The sequence below is a fragment of the Manis pentadactyla genome, chromosome 10 (assembly GCF_030020395.1).
Source record: "Manis pentadactyla isolate mManPen7 chromosome 10, mManPen7.hap1, whole genome shotgun sequence".
Taxonomy (NCBI): domain Eukaryota; kingdom Metazoa; phylum Chordata; class Mammalia; order Pholidota; family Manidae; genus Manis; species Manis pentadactyla.
Window position 1 is genome coordinate 15,315,546 of NC_080028.1, and position 24,226 is coordinate 15,339,771.

Here is a 24,226-nt window from a genome sequence, read left to right on the forward strand (position 1 = left end):
GATATAGATCTGAAAAAAATTGGTTTGAAACAAAACTTTCCTAATAACTTTTTTAAAAGGCTAAAAACACGGTGGGAGTTGTAATTCTATTATAAATGCACACTTCAGCTAAGAACAAAAGAAGGCAGACTGACTATCAGGAAAGGGGAGGAAAACCACAGCTAATGTTGGCTGAGTCCTTCGTAGGATCCAAGGATCCCTCTAAGTACTTAATGGGTTCCAACTTCTCTTCAGGCAGAAAATGAGGACTCAGTTGTGAACTAAATTTCCCATTAGACCGGTTGCCTGTCAGGAATCCAGGTCTGTTTTCATCACAGATACGGTCCACTTTCCCACAAGATTGTTTAGAGAACAACACTCTTTCAAAATTGTTAGAATCCTGACAAGTGCTTCTGTCTCCTCTGTGGAAGAGTCAGTTTTTAGGCGAAGGCTAAAGGGACAGAAACGTGTGTCCAGTTAAGAACAGGCAACCCTAGTCCCTGCCAAAGGCGGGCCCTTGGCTTCCAGAGTTGGAGGAGAGACACTCAAGTGAGTCATTCAAGTTGCTAGGCAACAATACTTTCAATGAGGTTAAAAAAATGCTTTCAATTTGCAAAAGAACACAAAGTTGGACTGGGGAGAGCTGGGTGGAAAAAAAGAGCTACTTTGCCAGACTTTGAGAGGCCAGCTTAGGGTGGGGCATATCCTGGCCCCCAGCTTCCCTCTCCCTTCTGACTCGGCAAGTACTTCCCTTATCTAAAGCAAGGGAACAGAGGGCACGGGATGCTCTGAGCACACAGCCAACAAACAGCAGAGTCCCAGCTCTGACTGCAGTGCCACCCAGAGCAACTAGGAACATGAGCTCAGGGAGTCATTCAGGCTCAGCAAGAATCCCGACTCGGCTACTGCTGGTTACATGCCCTTGAACAAGAGCTGCTCACCCTCTCCAAGCTTCCCATGAGTTCACCCCCCACGGGTATTTATTAAATGTCATTTCTGGGCCCAGCATGGTACAGGGATATAACCGTGAACAAACACGCCCAGTCCTCATGAGGCCTGCACACGAACAGGGCTAGTGGTATGTGGCAGAGACTGCAGACAGTCGGCCCTCTCCCTGCCAGGTATTAGCTGTTGAGTGGGAGACCACAGGCTGTGAGGACAGATGCACGTCAGCACTGAAGGTGACGCACAGCAGGGCTCAGCCACAGGCGGCGGTGGCTATGCTGTGTCTGTTACTGTTATCAGCTGTCACCGCTTGGCAGTGCTGCTCTTTTCTAGGGGAGGGGTTGAAGTGTGGAGCTATTAGGTGGCCAGAGTGGCCTAGACCTCCAGCATTCCATGTCCCTATGGAAAAGACTGAGAGAAACTATTTGAGAGCCTCAAATAAACAATAACAGGTACTTGTATCCTTAGGGGAAGTCAATGCTGCACTTGGAAGACTTGGAGCTCAGCCCTAGAATGTGATACATTTAATTCTACACTCTTTTCCTCCTTAGTCTTTGGTCCTTACCTCTGCAGTAGACACTGCTTTGTGCCCCACATCACCTTCTCCCCCTTCCCAAGGCCACAGCACACTAACTTTGTTTGGGGGAAACCAACTCCTCTCTACTCATAGACCAGGTGTTAGAAGTAAAGCCGACTCACCCGGGCTCTAGAAGCTGAACACATGTCTCGGGTTTAAGTTTCTCACCCTTTGGCCACCATGACTGATTCAAGAACGGGACATGACCTATAGTCAGGCCAACTGGAGTCAATGAAACTCAATTCTAGGGTTGTTATTTGAGCTAACAGGGAAGCCAACTCCTTTTTTTCCCCACTTGATTTAAACATGGAAAGATGTAGGCTGCAGGTGAAGCTGACTTGCTCTGATGGGAAGTCCATCTGTGAAGGCAGCCAGCACCGGGGAAGGCCAGCTGTGCCGAGGGATGGAGGTGGGCAAACTAGGGCCAGTGACACAGTCTGAGCTCTGATTAGGCCTGTAATTGTGGTCAGTCCTGCCCAGTTCTTCCCAGTTATATGAGAAAACACATTTCTTTTGTCCTTAAGCTAGTTTAGTTCTGTCACAGGTAACAGACTCTGAGCTATTACTTCTCCATTTTTCCAACTCACTAAAAATATTCACTCATTTAACAACCAAGTACGAAATAGCTCACCCGTTATCCTCCCGGTTCTACAGCCTTTTTACTTGTTGTGTCTTTAGGCCTGACCAAGGAAGAGGCCTCAGCTCACAGCAGAGCCAGTATCAACTTCCTGTGAACACACTGCCAACTGGTTTGGGTTGTTGCACTGATCTAGGATTTTAACATGTCAGCACGATGGCATTTTCTTCATAAAAATCTATTTGCTGGACAGTACAATAGAAGGCCCTGAAACACTGCCCCCTCCACTAAATAGACATGCAGAAGAAGCAAGTCCCAAACGTTTGAAAATATTAATACTTTATTTTCAACATTTTTTTCATTGTTATTATCTCCAAAGAGGTAGGTAATCTGTTTAAGAATAAAACTTGACTGACACTTGACTGTAATCAAAATCAGCAAGTTAAAGCAAAGAGGATTTAAAGTAAAAACCCCAAAACATGAGGACCTACCAATCAGGGACCAGATAGGATTGTCCTCTTCTTCAATGCTTGAAAACTGACCCACAAGATTAGCTTGGACCTCAGCATTTAAAATGCATAAACCTCTCTCCGTCAGGGTCTTGTTAACCTCAATACAAGTCTGAACACCAATAGAATTCAGGACTTCCTTCAAGTTAAAGGTTCTACAAAACAAAACAAAATCCATCGGGGATAGTTTTTTTGTTCATCTTTTTTTTTTAATATACCGTTTGTTTCAACTATCTGTTTTCTTTATACAGACATTAAAAAAAGTATTCAATTCTGTAGGTAGTGTTTAAATAGGAAAGCATAGACAGAAAAGTAAGGTGCCTGGAAACAAGTCTGCAACCACATTTCAATGCAGGGCTATTAGAAAAGCAAAGAAAATGCCTATTTACTTCTTAAATTAAACCCTTCTTAAATCCATCCTTTGGTCTGGGTAGATTCATTCATACTTTTTTTTTTAATGTGCTTAGATATGAGGGAGAACTAACTCCTTTACCCAAGCCTGAGCAGTAAATATGTAATACCAATAAAAAAGCAAGAAATGAAGATACTCAGAGGTCAATACTAGAAAGGCAAATTACCTAAGACACTTGACCTTTCCTGATCAAAGATAAGAAGCTCCTTCCCATTGTTATTTTCAAGTAATAGATCAAAAGTCCCAAATACATGGAGCCCAGAGACTTGTAGAAGGTAATTAGCAGTGGGTTATTTAATAGGTAAGGAAAAAGAGGTAATTAGAAAGGACATTTGTTGGGTCCACATTACTGGGGAATGATGGCCGAAAATTGCATCTCACAATCCAGAAAGGGTCTTTAAGATAGCTTTGTGCAGAGGATGACAGAAAAGGAGATGAGGGGAATTGAAACAATAAAATAACCAGATGGGCAGAACAACTGTAAAGGAGATGATTTAACAACTAGTTACTAAAAGCTAACATTTATTGAGCACTTACAATGTGCCAGATACCTGTACTAAGTGCTTCACACGAATCATCTCCAGTTCTCACAGCTCCAAAGTAGGTACAATTATTATCCTCTTTGGACAAGTGAGGGAGTGAGGCATGGAGTGATTCAGGAATTGTTCAAGGGTACATAACAAGTCAAAGCCAATAGCAGAGCTAGGATTCAAAACCCGGTTGTCCTGACCCAAAAGCCTATCCTCTTAGCAACCAATTTGCTTTATATTAATACTTAAGCAGCTTTGGGGGTTCACTAAAGGCTGAAAAATTAAAAATTTCTGGGAAATACTAGTTACCCTGTGTGGTTCCAGCAATGCTAAGGTAGGACCAATTGCAAAACCAGAAAAAGTTTCTTCTCTTTAGGCGTCTTGGATCTTGGAATGTGAAATAATGAGCCTGACAGGTTAGCATCAGAATCAGTGGAAAGGGCAGGGCCTTGACTCAACTGGACCAGGGCTCAGGCCTTGCTTTGCCTTTTCTCACTGGGTAGCCCAAGGCAAACCCTATTCTCTCTCTGAGCTTTAGCTCAAAATGAGAACTTGGGGTGCTATAACTACCCCGGCTACTTTTGGTTCTTCATATTCCAGGATTTAATCGTCTAATTTATGTGCTCTCTTGAGTAATGGGCAGGGGGGTGGAGAGGACAGGTGTATCTCCCTTCAAAGAGAGGAATAAAGAGTAAAGTCTCTGAAAACACCTGAAAGGGGAGGCAGCTGACCCATCTAAGACCCCCTGAAAGCTCTGGTCATTGACTAAGTCAGGAATCTTCTGACCTGACAAGAATCCCAGAAGGATGATCTAAATGCAAAATCTAAATGGGATTCCAGAATTCAGTGAAGGTTTGGTAATGGGAAATGACTTTAGCAAAACAAAACATTCACTGGTCTTGTGTAGCATCCCTGAAGGACAGAGATATCACTACTTGAAAAGACTTCAGAACAGGCTGCATCAGTGAAGTTGGTAAACATTTAACTTCAGGAAAATAATGGAGTCAAAATTACTGAATCAGAAAGCCTCTTTGGTAGGGCATTCCAAACACAGAGCTTGGTGGATTTCTGATTTGTGTCTGTTTTTTCCACAGCACTGTCAAAGAAGCGTCTTGCACACCCATCCTAAATGGAAATATTACATTCACCTTGGCACTTGCCATGGAAAAGACCTCACCCTTTCTATGAAAGGACACCTAAGCCTTTAGAGATAGTAAAAGAAATTCTAGAAAAAGAAGGTGTAAGATAAGCTTCTCTAAAGCAGTCTTGAGTATCCCATCCAGATGTCCAAGGTTGTTCATGATCTCTGAAACATATGCAGAGCCTTAATACAAGGGGGAGAAGATAAAAACACTTGGAACTTACTCCTTGTTCATGCCTTCAAGTAGAACAGCTGAAATCCTTTTTAACCTGTTTGCAAGTTCAGGTAGGCCTTCTGTAATAGCACCTACCATGTTGTTGGTAATTAGGGACAGGCAGGCAATCATTTTCAATTGATTCAGCTTTTCTGTCAATTCCTGAAGACGTGCTCCATCTGTCATGAGTGTCTAGCATATTTATTTAAAACATAAAAAGAGAAAGAAAAGCTCCATACCGTGAAAATGTAAAATAAGTGATGTTACAAACTCCCATTTTTATCTGATTTCACTCAAGTTAAACTACATGCAGTACAGACCAGCTGATTCAGTTAGACCTCAGAATTGAAATATTGGAACACTTGGGGAAAGAAAAAAAAAAATCACTCACCTCTGGCAATTCTTTTTTCTGATAATCCCACTGTAACAGTTTCAAATAACTGTTATTTAGCACCAGTGTAGGGCTCAGGCTTGGCTTATTGCTGTTTTCTGCTCCAGGAGTTAAAGCAGGCTCAGAAAGAGAAAGTAGTTCTTCATCTACAGATTCTTTTATCCATTCTGTAGTTTGATCAAGAGCACCTGAAAGTGAAAAGGCCATATATGTGTCCTCTAGCTAACGGACCTCTTCATGTGTGTTTGACATGAAAGCTGCTATGTTAGGTGGGGGCCTGAATGAATGGAGCCACCCCACCCCTCATCAAGGAGTTTAACATCCAGTTGAGGAGACGGACCTAGAGAATAACAGTTCCAGCAGAAAACATAGTAGAAGACATAGTGGGAGTGGAGTGAGTGAAGGTTGTCCAGGACAGAGCCTAAGAGGCAGAGTTCTATAAGTGACACCTGAAGATAGAAGGCAGACAGAAGAAGGGACTGTCACTCCAGGCCAGGAGAAGAGCCCATACAAAGACCCATAAAAGTGAGGGAATGTGGCACATTCTGGATGTTACAAGCCAACCTGTATTGCTGATCCATAAAGAACAAGGGGGAACAGAACGGTAGCAGATGTCATTGGATGGGAAGAGAGAAGCCAGCTCACACACAACCTTGAGTTTTGTGCACAGAAGGTATTTAGACTAAAGGTTGCTTGTTAGACATTTTTGGGTCCTGTGCCCTGAGTATCTGCTTAGAGCTGTGCCTTTCCCAAAAGGCAGGTGCATCCTGGTGTGCATACTTTATTTCACTTTAAATCTAGTTCTAAGGTTTTCCACTAGAAACAAATTTCTTTTTATACCATATTTCTTGTATTTGGTAGAATTTATAAGGTGTCAATTGCTAAAAAAAAAAAAAAAACAGATTGAACACAGGTGCAAATATTTTTTAAAGAGCCAGTGAACAAAATAGAGAAGCGTTACCCTGAAATTCTTACTCAGACCCAGCACTTGAATAGGGATAATTAATGAGTAGCTGTGTTTGTTACAGTAAAGCAACACCACCCCAGAATTTCACAACTTTGTTTCTCCTCAGTTAGCAAATGTTCTTGGTTTTTCTAGTTCTGTTTGTAAAATGTAAAAGATTTGCATTTTTTATTTAAAAGTATCCAACAGAGAAAGAGAGTAGAAATAATCATGGATATAAGTACAATGTAGCAGTAATAAGCATTTATACTGCAAGCTTAATCATTTACAGATGACAAATTTATAAACCCACTTAGTTATCTCAAACAAAAGCAACAGTGTAGCATAGTGGGTCTCAATCCTGGCTGATTTCAGAATCATCTAGGGAGCTTTAAAAAGAAAAAGAAAAAAAAAGATATTGAGTACAGCTACTGGAGATTATAATTTAATCAGTCTGGATGGGGCTCAGGCACATTTGTTGAAACACCCTAGGTGATCCTACATGTAGCCAGAATTGAGTAGGGCTACTAACTCAGAAAGAGCACAAGTTTAAATTGAAACAATGGCTTTTTTCTAAGGGATCCGCTAAGATTTCACTCCCAGAAGCTAGTATATTGACTGCTGTATGTGGCTCCAAAAGCAGATCAGCCCCATGAGATACATGTACCCTCAGTTTTTCACGTGGACCGTAATAAGAGCCTCTACACTCATGCATTTATTCAATGATAACTGCAAACCTACTACCAACCAGGTACTGTGGTGGGGTTCATAGATGAGTAAACAGGGTCCCTGCACTCAAGAAGCTCCTGGTCTATTTGGAGAGAGAAACACAAGGGCAGGCAATGGCTTTACCGGTGCATTTACCTAAACATTGCCCAGGACCAGTGGAAGCCCAAGAGCACGGCACTGACTTCACTCCCTACCAATCCATGCTCCTGATATCCTGCCAGGGAGGCTTGGTCTAACCCTCCTGAAACTCTCTCTAGTTCTCTAAGTCCAAATCCTGCCAATCCTTGGTGGCCCAGCCCCAATCCCTCTTCCTTGTGGGAAGCCTTTCTTGATTGTATGGATCTCTCCCTTCTTAGAATGCCCCATTTGAATTTTTGATCTGGCTGTCATTTCTCAAGCAGCTGAACTGAAAAACAGCTACTCCATTAAAAAAAGAAAATTGTCATGAAACATGTCATATGCCTCCAAGTCATTTCATCTCATTAGTGAGATCACTGAGAGTCCAATCATTGACCTTTATGTTTTATTTCTCTTTCCCTTGACGTAGTTCATTGCACAATTTGATAGGTGTCTGAAATGTTTGGTTTCATCAGGCAGACTCTTTTGCTTTGGAAACTAATTAGATGTTTCTCTCGTGGTATTTCTCAGACAGTAGGTGCTCAAAAAGCCTCTGCTTTCTGTATCTGGCATGATAGATATGGTAGGTTTCCAACTTAATTCACCATCTCTGGAGGTAACCGGGCTTAAGTAAGGATTGGCTCAAATTGTCTTCAAAGTGACAAACTGATTTGGCCCTTTATGCCTGCAGCTGTCTTTCCTTTCCTATTGCCATCCAGTAAAACATTTACTCATGTACACAGTGAACGCGAATCAAACTAAAAGACACAAGGTGTTTTTTGCAAACTGTTTCAGAAAGCAGAGAGGGAATATTTCCCAATTCATTTTATAAAGCCAGCTTTGCTCTGATACCAAAACCAGGCAAAGGCATAGCCAGAAAATTACAGAACAATATCTTTCATAAGTAAAGATGCAAAAATCCTTAAGAAAGCATTACCAAGGCAATAAGATGAAGATAATACACTAGTACCAAGGAATGGGATAAATATCTCAAGATTGCAAGGTTGAATATTAGAAAAAAACCAATCACTGTAATTTACCACATTAACACAATAAAGGAGGGGGGTAAAAAAACAAGCACATCAATAGATGCAGAAACAGCAAGTGACCAAATTTAACAAGTGATCTATTTAAATTAAAAACTCTCAGCAAACTAAGAAACAGAAGAAAACTTCCAAGTTTTCCTTAAAAAAAGGACATCTATGTGAAGATGCAGCCAATTCATACTTGATGGTCAAACAATGAATATTCTTCATCTAGAAAGACAAGGATGGCTTCTCTCATGACTTCTATTCAGCACTTGACTGGAGGTCATAGTGCCATTAAGCCAAGAAAAACAAATAAAAGGCATATAGATTTAAAAAATGACAACTGTCTTTATTTATAGGCAACATGATTGTATACATATATAGAAAACTCTCAGGAACACTCCAAAAAGCTACTCAAATTAATAAGTAAACTTAACAAGGTTGCAGAATGCAAAGTCAATATTCAAAAATCAATTATATCTTTATATATTAGAAAATAAAAATTTTACAAAAATTTTGTACCACTTTTAATAGCATTTAAAAAACAAAAAATAAATGAGATTAACAAAATAAGTACAAGACTAATATACCAAAACAAAAGCATTGCTGAATCAAATTAAAGAAGATTTAAATGGGGATATTTATTTCATAGGTTAGTAGACTCAATATTATTAAGATGCCAATTCACCATAATGTTAATCACCATCCCAGCTGGCTTTTTTGCAGAAAATGATAAGCTAATAAAAATGCACATGGAAATTCAAAGGACCTAAAATAGGCAAAATTTTGAAAAAGAAGAACAAAGTTGGAGGACTAACACTATCTGATTTCAAGACTTAGCCTCAGTAATCAAGACAGTATGGTATTGGCTAAGAGTAGACATATAGATCATTGGAAAAGAATAAAGAGCCCAATAAAAAATAATAAAGTACTAATATGTACCACAAAATGGGTAAATCTTGAAAACATTATACTAAGTGAAAGAAAGCAGACACAAAATAACCACATATTGTATGATTCCATTTATATGAAATGTCCAGAATTGGCAAGCCCATAGAGACAGAGTAGATTAATGGTTGTCAGGGGGTAAGGGAAGGAAGGAATAGGGAAATATTGCTATTGGGTATGGGGTTTTTTTGGAGGGAGGGGTGATTAAAATCTTCTGTAATAAATACTAGTGATAGTTGTATAACCTTGTGAATAAACTAAAAACCACTGAATTATACACTTAAAAAATCAATGGCATTTAAATTATATCTCAATTTAAAAAAAAGAAGAATTAAGAGTTCAGAAGTAGCCCACAAATGTATGGTCAAGTGATTTTCAAGAAAGGTGCCAAAGCAATTCAATGGAGAAAAGATAGTCTTTTTCAACAAATGGTACTAGAATTGGATATACATATGAAAAAATATGAATCTTGAGGTATATTGCCTTGAAATGGTTCATAAGCCTAAAACTATAAAACTTCTACAAGAAAACATAAAAAAAAATCTTAATGACTTTGGGATATGCAAAGATTTTTTAGACAATTCACCAAATGCACAAACCATAAAAGTTCAAACTGTAATTTGAACTTCATCAAAATTAAAAACTTCTCTTCAAAGGATAGTGTTAACAAAATGAAAAAGGCAAGCCACAGATGGAGAGAAATTTTCACAACACAAAACTGACAAAGGACCTCTTTCTAGAATGTACAAAGAGCTCTTATTCAATAATCAGGCAGCCCAATATAAAAATGGGCAAAAGATTTGAATGACACTTCACATAAGAAGATAAATAAATGGCCATTTAGCATATGAAAAGATGCTCAACATCATTAGCCTTCAGGGAAATATATATTAAACCACAACGACACTACTTTCACACCACCATCAATAAAGGATAAGATTAGAAAGACTGGTAATACTTAATGTTGGTGAAATTGTGAAGCAATTGGAACTCTCAGACATTGCTGGTGAGTACAAAATGGTGCAACTCCTTTCAAACATAATTGGCAGGTTCTTATAAAGTCAACCACATTTTTACTATATGAACCAGCCATTTTAGTTGGGTGTTTACCCAAGAGAAATGAATGAACATGCACACACAAAACTGGTACACAAATGTTCACAGCAGTTTTCTGTTCTAAAACCAGAAACAATCTAATGTCCACCAACAGGTAAATGGATAAACAAAGTGTGGGATAATCAAATAATAGGATATGTCTCAGTAATACAAACTTTTGATATGTACAGCAACATGGATGAATCTCAAAAGCCTTATGTTGAGTGAGAGAAGCTAGACAGAAAAGTGAACATAGAGCCTGAGAGAGTATCATTCTATTTAACATGAAGTTCTGAAAGAGGCAAAACTAATCTATGGTAATGATTATTTCAGTGTGCACCTCAATGGAGGGAAGTTGATTGCAAGTGTCACGAAGATTCTTTTTGGGGTGACAGAAATACTTTTTATCTTGTTTGTGGTAATGGCTGCATGGGCATATTCTTTTGTCAAAAGTCACAGAACTACACACTTAAAAGTGGACACATTATTATATGTATAGCATACTTCAATAAAGTTTTTTTTTTAAAGATATGGGTTATGGACTGGCTAAGTTGCTGAATCTAAGCAAAAACTCAATACACTCAAGTTGAAGTCACACAAAGCAACACCAAACACACATGTAAATATTTACATTATGTAAAGGCCACTGATTGTGCTCTTTAGTGTTCCAGAGAGTTCAGTCAGGGAAATGTCCTATAAAATCTGCCAGTTTAGTGTGAATGAGTTTAGTATTTGAGCTTTCTGAGATGAATGCATCAAGGGTATCCCCATATGGATTTATCAAGGAATACATTTCCCATCTCTTCTGACTTCTCATATGATATTTAAGCATGACATCTGAGTGACCCCCAAAAAGCCAACTCTACATCTTGGATTTGGGGTGGTCAGGGTAGCTCTTGGCCTGTACAATTCTGAGCAGGCACCACTGACACAAACTAGGAGAATAGTGCAGAATACACAAATGGGACCATCTAAAGCTGCACAAGGCTTTAAATGGCTGCCATTTTCAATATTCTGGAAAATATTCAGACCAAGTACCCCACTTTTCAGTTAGAAGAATGTGTCTCCCTTATGTGACATCTGCATTTTTACACTTAGCAACACCTCCTTCTCCCCTTCTTTTAGTACTCATTTTCTTTGAGAAATCATTTTTCCTCATTCCATGCTTTCTTTTGTATCGGTTAAGGGGCCCCTGACCAGCTGAATCATATGCCCATCAGACTCTTTGCTGGGACTCTGAATGGCACCCACAGAGTTCAAGGACAGTCCATTTTGAAGTAAACATCAACTGTCCTGACAATGGAGCCAGGAGCTCTCCCTTGTTTTTTCCTGCCCAGATTTCCGATGCTCTCCTGGTTTCCGGCTTTGCTCAGGCTCAGAGATTTTGGCTTTTCTGTGACGTGTCCCCATCCTTCCATTCACTTCTTTTTGCTCAATCAGCCAGTTTGGTCTGTTGCCTGCACCATAACCCAGCTGACATAACACAAAACTGAAAAATCCAAAGAAAGTAGCCAAAGCAGTGGTTTGGTTTAATCGTGGTGTGGCTGTGGGAGACCTGGCTTTCCACTACTTTTAGCTGTGTGGGCCTGTCTTTGGGCAGGTCATGGCTTAGCATCAGTTTGCTCATCTGGAAAATGTTCCCTAAATAGCTCCTGAATGCTTTGAGTGCCAGGCAAGGACAATCATAATGCAGTTTGATGTATTTTTGAAAAACATTTATGTCCTATAGGACTTTTGAATCATGAAATAAGAGTTCATGAGAGCATTTTATCAGATGTAAGATATCTAAATAAATAAAAGCCTTTCTGGCTGAGTATCTTAAAAATTACTTGTGGTCTGGTTCCCCAGGCGTAATGTGTTACTCTTTCCACAGGTAATTTAGATGTTGGGTCTACTGTGCTTACCTTGTTGATGCTTAGTACATGCACTCAATCATTGCCTATGGCTTTCTTGGATGTATTTTAAATAAGACAACTATGTAAAATCTATCATCAAAATAAAGTCATTTTTGGACTCAATTCAGAAACCCAGAGTACTTCTCTGTATTTTCCAGTAATTACTTTATAAAAATCACATACCCACAGAAATCCAGCATCTTTGCTCTGTGTGATGCCATGGGGCTCGTACTTTGGTTCTGGGCACAGTGGTTGACTTCTGGCAGAGACACTTGCAGATACAATTAACAGCTGATATCACTCTGCTTCCTGGACTCCTGTTTCTCTGGGAACATATTTAGAGCTAGGCAGTAATGACCTATAGGCACAGCTGGTTTTATTCTATTCTTAAATCTCTGGAAATATCCATGTCAATGTGAAAGGTGCCAATGAATTACAGGTTACTAAGCCTGGGTATTAAGGAGAGAAACAAATCAACGGGGAAGAACAAATTGTAATTCAACCCTAATATTAAGGAATTTGCTTAAGATCACAAGCTGTCCCGAGTCAAGCTGTGGAGACTTCTGTAACACGTGTATGTACACACGTACACAGGCACACAAACGAAACCAGTAAGACTGCTAGGAACACAGTTACTGTAGTTCAGCTTTCAGATTCAGGCTCCATGTGGGGTTCCATTTCCCTTAATCCCTCTCTCTATGGACCGAAAACAATATAGCCCTGAAGTCACAGATTTTTGCCATAGATGGATCCTTAGATGTCATCTAGTCATATCTGGTACCAGGTGTAGGAGCTCCCTCTGCCAATCCCTCAGAGATACTTAGTATCTTGTCTGAGGAGAGGCCACACTGCACAGTGGTTGAGTGTACACACTTTGAAGCACAGACATTCCTGGGTTGTCCAGATTTTAGCACTTTTTAGCAGTCATCTGAGGAAGTACCTTAACCTCAACATCTTCATTTATGAACAGTGGGTGATAACAGTGACACCTCATAGGGCTACTGTGAGGCGTGGAGGATCTAACAGAAGTAAGTGTTCATCACAGAGTAAGGTCTTGGCACGTAATAAGTGCTCAAACCAAATGTCAGCTAGCAAGACTACTATTATTAATAGAGGGGCCCCTTCCAAAATTCAAACAGCTCCTGCTGCTGGCTGTCTGCTATGCCCCGTCCAGAGATCCTAATCTGCCCTACAGAGCTTAGCTGAAGTCCCTAGATTGGCATCAACAGGGAGGGCGCACTCACAGCACACCCTGTCTTGTTCCCAAGCAGAATGTGTCCAGCTACATGTGGACACTGCTCCTCGTGTGAGCCTCCATGACCCATGTTCTCTTCCCTGGACACATTCCTGTCCTTTAAAGGGGCACCTGTTTGGCTGTTTACATAAGGCGATCACATGGACTATCTTGACAGAAAGGCTCAGTCCATGAGGGGTGGGGTGAGCTGGATAGATCACCACACTCAGCCTTCGACTTGTTTCATTAAAGTCTAGAGGCTGGTGTCAAAGGCTTGCCAGTGAGAGAACCAGTTAGCCAGCCTCCTGCCAGCTGTGCAACATCAAGCATCTGTTTCCTCACATGTAAGGAGGGTACAAGAGTGCCTACCTGTGATAAAGAGTTGTAAAAAATATGTATTTGGTCATGTGAATTTGGATGTATATTTGGTCTTCATCCACTGAAAACACTTCAAGGTGAAATGGGTGTCTTGTCATGTTACTGGATCACTTTGGGACCCCACCCGTGGGTGGGGGCTAAAGGTTGAATCAGCCAATGGCCAATGATTTAGCCAATCATGACCATGCAATGAACACCTCACAAACACCCATGGAAAAGCACATCTCACTTTTGCACCCTGCTTCTCTATCAGAGAGAGCTCCTACACTCGGGGAGCCAGAATGTCTCCATATGCCCCTGGACCAGGCCCCAAGATCCATGAAGAGAAGCTCCTTTATTTGGGAGCTTGCCCTATGTATCTCTTCACCTGATGGTTAGCTTGTATCCTTTACAGTATCCTTTATTAAACTAGTAAAAAAAAGGGTTTTTCTGAGTTCTGTAAGCTGTTCTATCAAATTAATCAAACAAGGCTGTTGGAACCTCCTATCTGTAGCTGGTTGGTTAGAAACACAGGGAACAGCCTGGGACTTGCAACTGGCTTCTGGAGTGGGAGGTAGAGGGCAGTCTTGTAGGACAGAGCCCTTAACCGGGGGAATCTGGTGTTGTCTCTGGGCAGATAAAGTCAGAATTGAGTTCAGTGCTTGGACACCCTGCTGGTTGAGAACTGCTTGGTGTCATGCATGGGAAACACTCACACGCATTGGAGTTGGATGTGGGAACCTGAAAGGAGTTGGTGAGAAAACACAATACCTCCTGAGAAATTGTGAGGTCATGCGGATTGAATGGGGTAATAGTTTCTCTACTCCCACTCTTTCTTTACGTCCTTCCAGTCCGGTTTTAATGTCCACTAGCCCACTGTGTCTGCTCTCATTAAGGTTACCAAGGATCCTCAGGCAGTCATCTCCAGTGATCAAGCCTTGGCCTTCATCCTTCTCGACCACTTAGCAGCACTTGTCACAGGTGATCACATCTTCCTTCTCCAAACACCTGCACTTGTCTTGTAGGACACCTCCCTCTCCTGGTTTTCTCTACCTCGCTGGTTACTCTTTCACAGTCTCCACTGCTGGACCCTTCCCCTCTTCTCAGCCCTAGATGCTCTAACGTCCCAGGTCAGGCCTCCTTGGCATCTACACTGAGAACCTAGGTAATCCGCTCCAGTGCAATATTTGGATAGGAGCATGGACTGTGAGCTAGACTGCCTGGGTGAGTTCGGCTCTGTAACTTACAGGTTGTGTTATGGAGACAAATCATTTAACCTCTCTATGCTTTAGTTTCCTCATCCATAAATGGGAGGGTAATTTCCTAAATTGTTGCAAAGATTAAATTAGTTACTACAGGTAAAGTGCTTAGAATGTTATAAGCATTTAATACATGCTAGCTACTAATTCAGTCCCATAGTTTTATCTACCATAAATGTACCGATGATTCCCAAATGGTCATCCTCAGTTCCCACCATTCCCCTGAAATCTAGTCTCTTATATCTAATGCCTCCCTAACATCTCAAAGTTCTCATACCTAAAGTTCTCAAAGGTCTCAAAGTTCACATATCTAAAACTGAACTCTTGGTTCCCTACCATCTCCCAGCCTTCTTTCTCCTAGTCTCCCCCATCTCACTAACAGGCATCACTATGTACCTAGTTGCTCAAGGTGAAAACCTTAGTCTTAGAGAAAACCTCAATGCCTCTCTTTCTTCCCTCATCCAACTTGCCACAAATCTTGTTACTCCACTTTCAAAATACCTCTAGAATCTGACCTCCTCTCACTACTTCCACCAGTGGACCAAGCCACCATCATTTCTTCCCTGAGCAACTGCAACACCGCCTAATTGGCACCCATGTTCCCCTCTGCTCCTGTACAATCTGTTCTTTACCCAGGAGCCAGAGTAGTTTTAGAAAAAGAAAGTCAGATGCTGCTCCCAGGCTCAAAACTCTCCAGTTGACTCCCCATCACATCTGGAAAGAAATCTAAACTGCCCTCATTTCCTCACAAAGCCCTCTGTGGCCCGTCCTTGTCCATCTCTCACCTCATCCCCTACCGCTCTCTCCTTGCCCACTCTACTCCAGCCACCGTGTCTGCTTGCGTTTGTTTAGCTTCACAAGTTTATGCTTCGGGGCTTTTATACTTGCAGCTCCCTCCTGCTGGAATGTTCTCCCTTTACCTCTTCACATGCCCCTTCCTCATTCCTTTGCAAACCTGCTAATTCTTAGAGTAATGTTACTTCTTAGAGAGGCCTTCTTAGTCCACTTCTCCTAAAAGAAAAACAAAAAAACCCACCCCCATTCCTGCCTCATTACTGTCTGCCCTTTACTTTTTCTTCATAGCGTTTAATGACACATCTGACAATATATGTTCGTTTGTCTGTTTGTCAGGTCTATCAGAATGCCAGTTCCTTGGGGATCACAACTTCATTCTGATTTGTTCACTGCAATATCCACAGCACTTAAGCAGTACCTGGGACACAGAAGGTGCTCAGTAAATATTTTATTTAATGCATGAAGGAATGAATAGTGCTTGGCACAGTTCCTGGCACAGAGCAAATAGCTCTAAGTTTGTGATGTCAATTCTAGAAGTTAAAAAAAAATGTTTCCTGGAAAGGCCAAAATTCTTACTGACACTACTTAAGATGTCAAAAATGGAAATATCATGTTTTCACCCATTTCAGTATATACACATTGTACTGTACTTACTTGGAGTTTCTTCTAAAATTTCTTGGAACTTGGTTCTCTCATAATCCACCAACTGGCGTTGAAGATGTGGCCTAAGACTCCTAATTGTAAAATTGACCATGTCCATTTTCATGAGGTTCAGGACGTGAAATATTTGTCTAAAAATTTCAGAGTTAAAATAGAGAAGTGATTAAGAAATCAAACTGAAATTCATTAAACTATTATCTATTTTTACAGGCTGGAAAAGATAAACATTCCTAAAGTGGTTTTGAAATTCTAATCCACAGACCTCAAGAGTGTTTGCTTAAGACAATACCTCCAGCTGACCCATTATATCCAGCCATAAACTGAGAGGCATAAACAATGAGTCATAACAATGAGACAAAGAAGATGCAAGAAGGAATTTTCACTTGAAAGTCCTTGAAATTTTAAGGATCCTGAGCATAATGTATATGGTTTCTTCTCATAAGGGAATAAGAAAACAGAAAAGAGAAGAAAGGGCAGGGCAGTGAGGCCCAAGGGAGAAGCACTTCGCTCGAGTAGGGCAGCCCTCTGCTCAACTGCAGCTTTGCAACTGGCCAGCTCTGTGGCCAGACACAAGTTACCCAATCTCTCTGAGCCTTCATTTCCTCATCTGTGAAAGAACCTTGGTGGGGATGTTGTGGAGAGTCAAAGAGATAATGAATGTGAAATGTAGGGGACAGTGGCACCAGCCGGTGCTCGATATGCCACCAAGATGAACACCACAGATCTGATATCACACACGGGTAAAAAGGTAACTCAGTGCATGGATACCGTAACTGAACAACCACAGCCTGCCAGAGCTGAGCACAACTTTATGCATGCATACAGCCCATTTTACAAGTGGGGAAGAGTGTGACTTTGAGACATTATCACCTTGCCCAAGGTCATAAGGTAAGTTACCCTCTTTACGCAGACCAGTTTCCCTCTCCTACCCTCCTAATGCTATTACATAACACTTAATTCTCAATGTAGCCTTATTCTCAAAAGAGGGAGAAAAGTTATTCTAAATAGAAAAAAATATTGCAGACTCCTCTTTCCTCTGGGATCACAAAAAAGTTACTGTCTATACAACCAGATTAGATGCTCATGATTTTAATGTACACCTCACTTTCTCATGGAAGCTGTGGCAAAGATGGCTAGCTGACCACCAAAGGCCCACGCTCCCTCTCCCCAGCGCAGATTTATGGCTGGGAAATGTGTTTCCAGACAGCAACCACATTTCCTAGGCCTCCTTCAATCTAGGTAGGACCATGGGACTAATCATAGTTAGTGGACTGTGTCTCTTCTGGGCTGTGGTGGTTAAATAGTGGGTATGCTTTCTCCATGGTTTCTTTTCCATTCACAGCTGAATGTACAGGACTCCAAAGGCCTGGGTGAGGTTGTCACTGAGAACGGAGGGAGCCAGCATCCCTAAATGACATGTGGGAAGCTGCTTGACCAGGAACTCCTGACTCAGACTGTGACTTGAGGGAGAAACAAACAAAATTCAGGGTTTAGGTGTCATAGCAGCAACATTACCCTAAAAAAGAAGCCTTCCTAGATCCTTAACTAGGCTAGGTCCCCCTGCTGGAGGCCCTATTAATCCCCTCCACTTTCCCACTCCATAGCATTTATTACAAACGTAATTCCTTGTTCAAGGTCTCTTCATTAGACTGTGAATTCCCTGGGGTCAGGGATTGTATCTATCTTTTTCATTCCTGCATTCCCAGGGCCCAGCACAAGTCAACTAACAATTTTGTTCAGTCATTCTATCTAAAAACTCCATTGACCTGCTCCTTGCTTATTTGACTGTCTTCTAGGGTCAACAATTCTTTTTGGTTATTATTGTTATTATTATTATTATTATGTTTGTCTTATTGTTATTACTCTATGTTTTAGCTATTATTATCCTATGTTCTCCAATCCCCACCTTTCCTTCTGAATGAACTCAAAGGTACTCTAAGAAAACTCAAGCTGCAAAAGTACGAACCTCAGCCCCTCCACGATGTTGCCAGTGGCCTTTAACTCCCTGATATCCTCATCTCGCACGGGAGCACATAGCTTTCCCATTGTGCTGATGACATAGCTGGCCAGGCCTTGGATGTCGACTGTGCTATGCTCAGCCTGCTGCCTAATGAGGTCTGTGTCCAAAACTTCACATATCTGGTTGCGAAGCCGGTTGCCACCAGGAGTCAGAAAAGAGAGAAGAATCTACATGGGGAAAAGATAGAAAAATTAACAGCATCGTTATATGAATAAGGGTTGTCATTTTTTACTTCGTGTCTTGATGACCAAGCTCCTTTGTCCATATTTTAATGCCCTGGATGCCACAGAAGTTGACACTGACTGGTGGGTCTAAGAAGCACTCCACTGTCTCAACTCAGAAAAAAAAAAAAGGCAAAAAAACTGTCTTCTGAATTAACCACTTCGAGAAGTTACTGAAACCATAAAAATGAAAGCAACTGGCAAGAAAGCAATTTTACTGAAAGAACTTCAAAAAATTTACAGATAATACATGCAAACAGAGAATAAATTGCAGATCATAACTCCAAAAGAATCCTTTAAAGAAGAGCAAATGGAAACACTTCATGGGCACCATTAGTATCTTTTAGGTATAAAATATTTATCATATATTATATAAGCAAAAATATTGAATATTTACCACAGAGCAGACACTGCACTTATATACTAGCCTGTGGTTAGGAGCATGGGCTCTTAGCCAGAGTGACACTTGAGTGAATCAGGGAACTTGGTGTCTTTAGACTATGAAAGAATAACAGGAGTAACTACCTCACAGTATTACGGTAAGGATAAATGGATGATCTAGTGTTTGGTAGAGAGCAAGTGCTTTATAAATGTTAGCTAAAACTGTAACTGCCTTCTCATGTAATTCTTACAACTACCCTGTAGTTACTCAGGACACTGAGAGTTACACAGAGAGCCCATTCCTAAAGCAGGTCTAACTCCAGAATCTGTGCTCTGAGCCACTCCAACCTCTACTCTGCACATGAAGCATTGCCCTATGCTTCCTCCTCTGCCCAGTTTTCCTAGCCTCCAGACCACTCCAGGAGGTGTAGGAAAAAACCCTTCCAGTGATTCTGAACTTGCTCCGGTTTTCAAAAAAATCTCCAGTATTCTTTGGAGGACATGAAAACAATCTTTGGTGACAAAAATGACTAATGAATACAGGTAACATCAACTTGCCTCTCTGATTTCTTCAAACAGTTTGATGGCGTGTTCATACTCAGGAGGCTCAGCACTCAGCTCTGATTCCAAGACGTCCCAGAAGGCCTGGTGGACTATATGCTTCACTTGACCAGCCAAGCTGTAGGAAAGGAATGGATGGTTTCTTAAAATAAGCATTATTTTTCCTTATTATGAAAGAAACGCACTCATTATAGAAATCCTACAAAATGCAGAGAGAGTAAAAGTTGTCCAAAATCTCTTTTGATGTATTTCCCTTGTTCAATACACTATTTTAACATAGTCAAGAGCCCAGCATGTATAATATTATATATTGTTTTATATAATGTTCTATCTTCAGTGTTTCCCTTAGACTTTAAAAATGCCTCCTTTTTATAGCTTCTTATAAGTTCCTAACACTATCTTAAGGAGATGCCATAATTTACCCAGCTACTCTTCTACACAGATCCTTAGACTTTTCTAGATTTTTGGGATTGGGATGAAATGGCAAAGTTGCTCTTTCCTCAATAGCAGAAGTTTCATGGCAGGAATAGAACAGATTTGCCCCAAGGAGACATGCCCTGGAAGGCTCCCAACTTCAGACAAGAAGTCTCATTTAAAGTGAGCCAGACCAAATTGCTGAAATGGGAACCTTCCCTGGAAGAGCTCACAATAGAATAGGTGGCCACCTTTCTTCACCCCTTATGTCAATAACTTAAAATAGGCACACATTAAAATACACATCCCTACTGAACTCCTATACCATTTTGCAACAGTTTTAGAAAAGCACATATTTCCCTGCACTATAATTATATGAGTCTCTATCTCCCACAGGCTATACACAACTCCCAGGCAGAGGCCATAACTTCCACTTCTAGATACCTGCCATTGTACTTAGCATGGTACCTGGCATACAGTGAGTGTTCAATGAATGCACAGTGAGTGAATTAATGATTTCATAGTTAAGCCCATCTCTTAATTTTTCTTTTTAAAGTACAAATTGCTAACTATACAATAATGGTATGGGAAATTAGAATAAGATTTCTGAGGAATGTAAGTTAAAATTGTTTCTGTAATTGCAAATATTATATTCTACTCAGTAACTTTAAATGTTAAAATTTACTCTGGTCGGCCTGGCTAAATTTATTCATCATGAATGCCATTTCCAATGTTGACTCTCTTGAGCAAAAACAAAACAATTAGAAAGGCAAGTACTTTTGTTCTTTATGAGCAAATGAACTTGGCTTGAATAGACCAAGCAGGAAAGAGCTGAAACAACTTTACAGCTCCCTCAGGGACATCAGAGTTTAAATTTACCTTTTCTTAAAGGCTGAAAGACACTTTATATCCCTTTGACTTTCTGGAGGTGGAGGGGTGAGGTGTTGGGGGTGGAATGAAATCAACCAAATCATGTATAAGCAATCTTACTGGGTATCAGAAAAGTGACTTATTTTACCAAATTTTTTCCCCAAAGATAGTAGTTGGCAAAACGAGAGAGTCAGCCATATTTTAAAAATAACAACTTGACCATTGTGGAGAGTCATTTGAGAAATCAACAGCTCAGAATATGCTATTCCATTTTTAAACAAAGGTAATGTGTTCTAACTCTGCATTTTGTTTCCCTTGCTCACCTTTTCTGGCCATGACAGAAAATGAGGGAAACAGGAACTCACATTTCCCAAAATGTCCAAGTAGTTATGTGCAAGGCACTCATATGCCTATGAGCATGCATTTGAAGTGAGTAGTGTAGCCCCCATTGCCGCTTTGGGGAATGTGAGGCTTAAATATGGTCTCACCAAAGCCAGGGTTCAAATTGCAAGGTCTATCTGATCCTAAAGGCCTGTATTTGCATCTTTTCAATTTAAGGTATAAATACACCCAGATTGTCTTTTGCTGTTTATAAAACACACTAACTTCAATGTCAAACATTCATTTTTATTTGTCAGTCAGTAAGCGTTTACACAACATGGAATATGTACCAGGCCCTGTTTTAGGCACTGGGGTTAATGCGGTGAAAAGAAAGTCTCTGCTCTCAAAAAGCTTCTATGTTGGGTAGGGACAGAAAGACAAAAATCAAAAACAAAAAAACACATTAAAAATGAGTAAGATAATTTCAGAACTATGAAGAAAACAGAGTAAGACAACGTGATAGATAGTGATGGAGATTATGATGCCAATTTTACTGGTGGTTGAAGAAAGCTTCTCTGAGACCTGGAGTTGAGACTTGAATGGTAAGAAGAAAGCAGGCAGAGAAGATGCAGGGGAAGAACACGGTGGAAGAAAAAGGGATGAAGTCCCTGGGCCAGGATCAAGCTGGCGCACTCCCAGGTCAGCAAGGAAGCCAGAGTGGCTGGAGCACAGCAGCAGGAGGGAAAGCAATGAGAGACACAATCAGGGAAGCAGGGCCTTGCTGACCATACTAAAAAGTTTGAATTTTTATTCCAAGTGTAATAGAAAATGAGTGAGGGGTTTTAAGCAAAGAAATGATCTACTCTGATTAACCCCTTAGAAAGATCACAATGGCTGCCGTGTGGGTGTGGAGGATGGGCTATGGGAAGCTAAGGATGGAGATGGAGCAACTAGTTAGGACTGAAGGAGTCGAGGTCAGAGACAGGGTGGCCTGGTCTAGGGGTGTGGCAGTACAGCTGGTAGAAAGGCTCATGGTAAAATGCAGTTACCATAGAAAACCAATTAGATACACCTACTTTGGCCAGTAATCTTAAAAAATATTAATGATAATTATGAACAATATCCCTAGAAATAGGAAGACTAGGATCCACATTGTAAAGAGGGAAAATAATTATGTTTCCTATTTTCTGCTTTAAAACAAACAAAAAAGTTCTAAATGGAATCAAATTTTATGTCTTAATTGAAAGAATTGCCTCTGGATTTATAAATGGTGCTGTGAGTTGAAGATTCAACGCCATTATCCATGAGCCAATTTTGCTTCTAAAGATGATTTATCTGTAGTGATGGCCTCAGTCTTTTCTCCTCTTTGTCCCAGGAAATTTGTGATCCACTGAAGCCAGAGACTGAGGTAGGGTATAAGGGCAGGGCTCTAAATACAGGTGCGTGAGGTGGGAGCAGGTGGGTTTTAACCATGGGGGTCCTTGAAGCTGTGATTCTTATCTCCAGGGCCTTCTGGGTCACCTTTTCTGAGCACTTTGGCAATTCAGATACATTTACTTATCTTTTACAACCTGAATATCAGTTTTTAATAGGTTAATCTGCAGATTTTTCTTGAGCATGTACTATATGCAAGGCACTCTGCCAGGAAAAAGGGATAGAGCAGCAAAAACATAGACATCGTTTCTCCATTAATAGTGCTTTTAATTAAGTGGAAAGACAGACATTGAACATAAGATTATAAGACTTCTTAACAAAGGGAAGGTAGAAGGGACTATAGGAACTTTCAGCGAGGGAATTTAGTGTAGTCTATTGGGCTCAGGAGTATCAGGAAAAGCTTCCACTAGGAAATGACACATAAACTGAGTTCTAAAGATTATGGGTAACATGTACCCTAGAGGAATGGTTTTTAAAAAAAGTATTAAGACTTTGTTAGAGAACTGAATAATGTTTACTCTAATGGACATTATACAAGACCTTCCAGGAATCAGTATGAACGAATGTGTATGTGCACATGCGTGCATGCACACACACACACACACACACACACACTCTACAGCAGTTTATGTACAATAAACACCTCCAGGTTACCTGTTCTCAGGGAAGGCATCTTGTTTTAATTGAAAGTTCTCATTTACAGCAATTTCGTGAGCAAGAGTCATGTTCGATAAGTTCCTTGCTGCAGCCATTACTTCATCAAATGTTACAACCCTGGGAGGGCTTGTTGCTGAAGGAAAGAAACACCAGTTAATGTCACGGAGGAAAAGTTGTCATCCAATGAAGCCTCCTGATACAGAGTTTAAGTTATTCCAACGTGTATTTTCAGAATGTTACAAGTAATAATGTATATTAAAATAGGTGTATTCCCCTGCTTAACACTTGAGACTTCAGAAATTTAAGAACTCCTTTGATAGCTTCATTACTATACTGACTGACAAAAAATTCTCAGATGTTTCTGAGATCATCTTATTAGTACAGACTATTATAAGCTACTTTTAAAAAATTAAATCACCTCATTTTTAGTGTCTATTGATATCTGCATTTATTACATGTGCTATGCAGGACATGGATAAGACTTTTTATTCTGTAATTCATAACTCATTAATCTAAACAGACTCAATATGAAATAACTAATTTTTTAAGACTTCAGTTTTTAAAAGTATAGGCAGTATAGTATAGTGCCTAAGTTTGACTCTAAGTTTTACCAAGTGGTAGTTATCACTCACTGAGGAATAACATACCTCTTAACAGGACTGTTGTGAGGTGACTAAATAAGATCATTTTAAATGAAGAAGAATATTGTAAGAACTCAGTAAGTTTATATAATTAAAATAAAATAAATCTGATAATATACTTCTCAATAAGAGGTAGTAAATAATTATTATAGGTTTTTCTAAAGATTACTATACAAAGTATTCTAATAAATCATGTCTTTTTGAAATCACTGTTGGAACTCTTTGCTTCTGTTAATTAAAAATCACTACCTCAAACAACAGTACTGACTGAGAATACTTTGCTACCTAAAATCATTTTATAAAGAAGAGGAGGGGAAAAAAAAAGAGAGAAGGAGTGCAGAATAGTGATACTCAGAATTACACAAAACCCT

General features: G+C 40.2%; 1 protein-coding gene across 2 annotated transcripts in view; it reads right to left on the reverse strand.

Annotated features, from left to right (window-relative positions):
• The window catches only part of TCP11L2 (t-complex 11 like 2), a 37,623-nt gene that overhangs the window by 4,021 nt on the left and 9,376 nt on the right, over positions 1–24,226 (reverse strand). The window contains exons 3-9 of one of the 2 annotated variants that reach the window (XM_057486447.1): positions 23,212–23,347; positions 19,516–19,636; positions 18,302–18,522; positions 16,330–16,466; positions 5,276–5,463; positions 4,895–5,076; positions 2,570–2,742 (exon numbers count right to left, since the gene is read on the reverse strand). In XM_057486447.1, the coding sequence (XP_057342430.1) occupies positions 2,570–2,742; positions 4,895–5,076; positions 5,276–5,463; positions 16,330–16,466; positions 18,302–18,522; positions 19,516–19,636; positions 23,212–23,347 (1,158 nt within the window). Of the gene's footprint in view, positions 1–2,569; positions 2,743–4,894; positions 5,077–5,275; positions 5,464–12,213; positions 12,356–16,329; positions 16,467–18,301; positions 18,523–19,515; positions 19,637–23,211; positions 23,348–24,226 lie in introns of those variants that run through there. The other variant, XR_005026045.2, reaches the window with a different exon arrangement.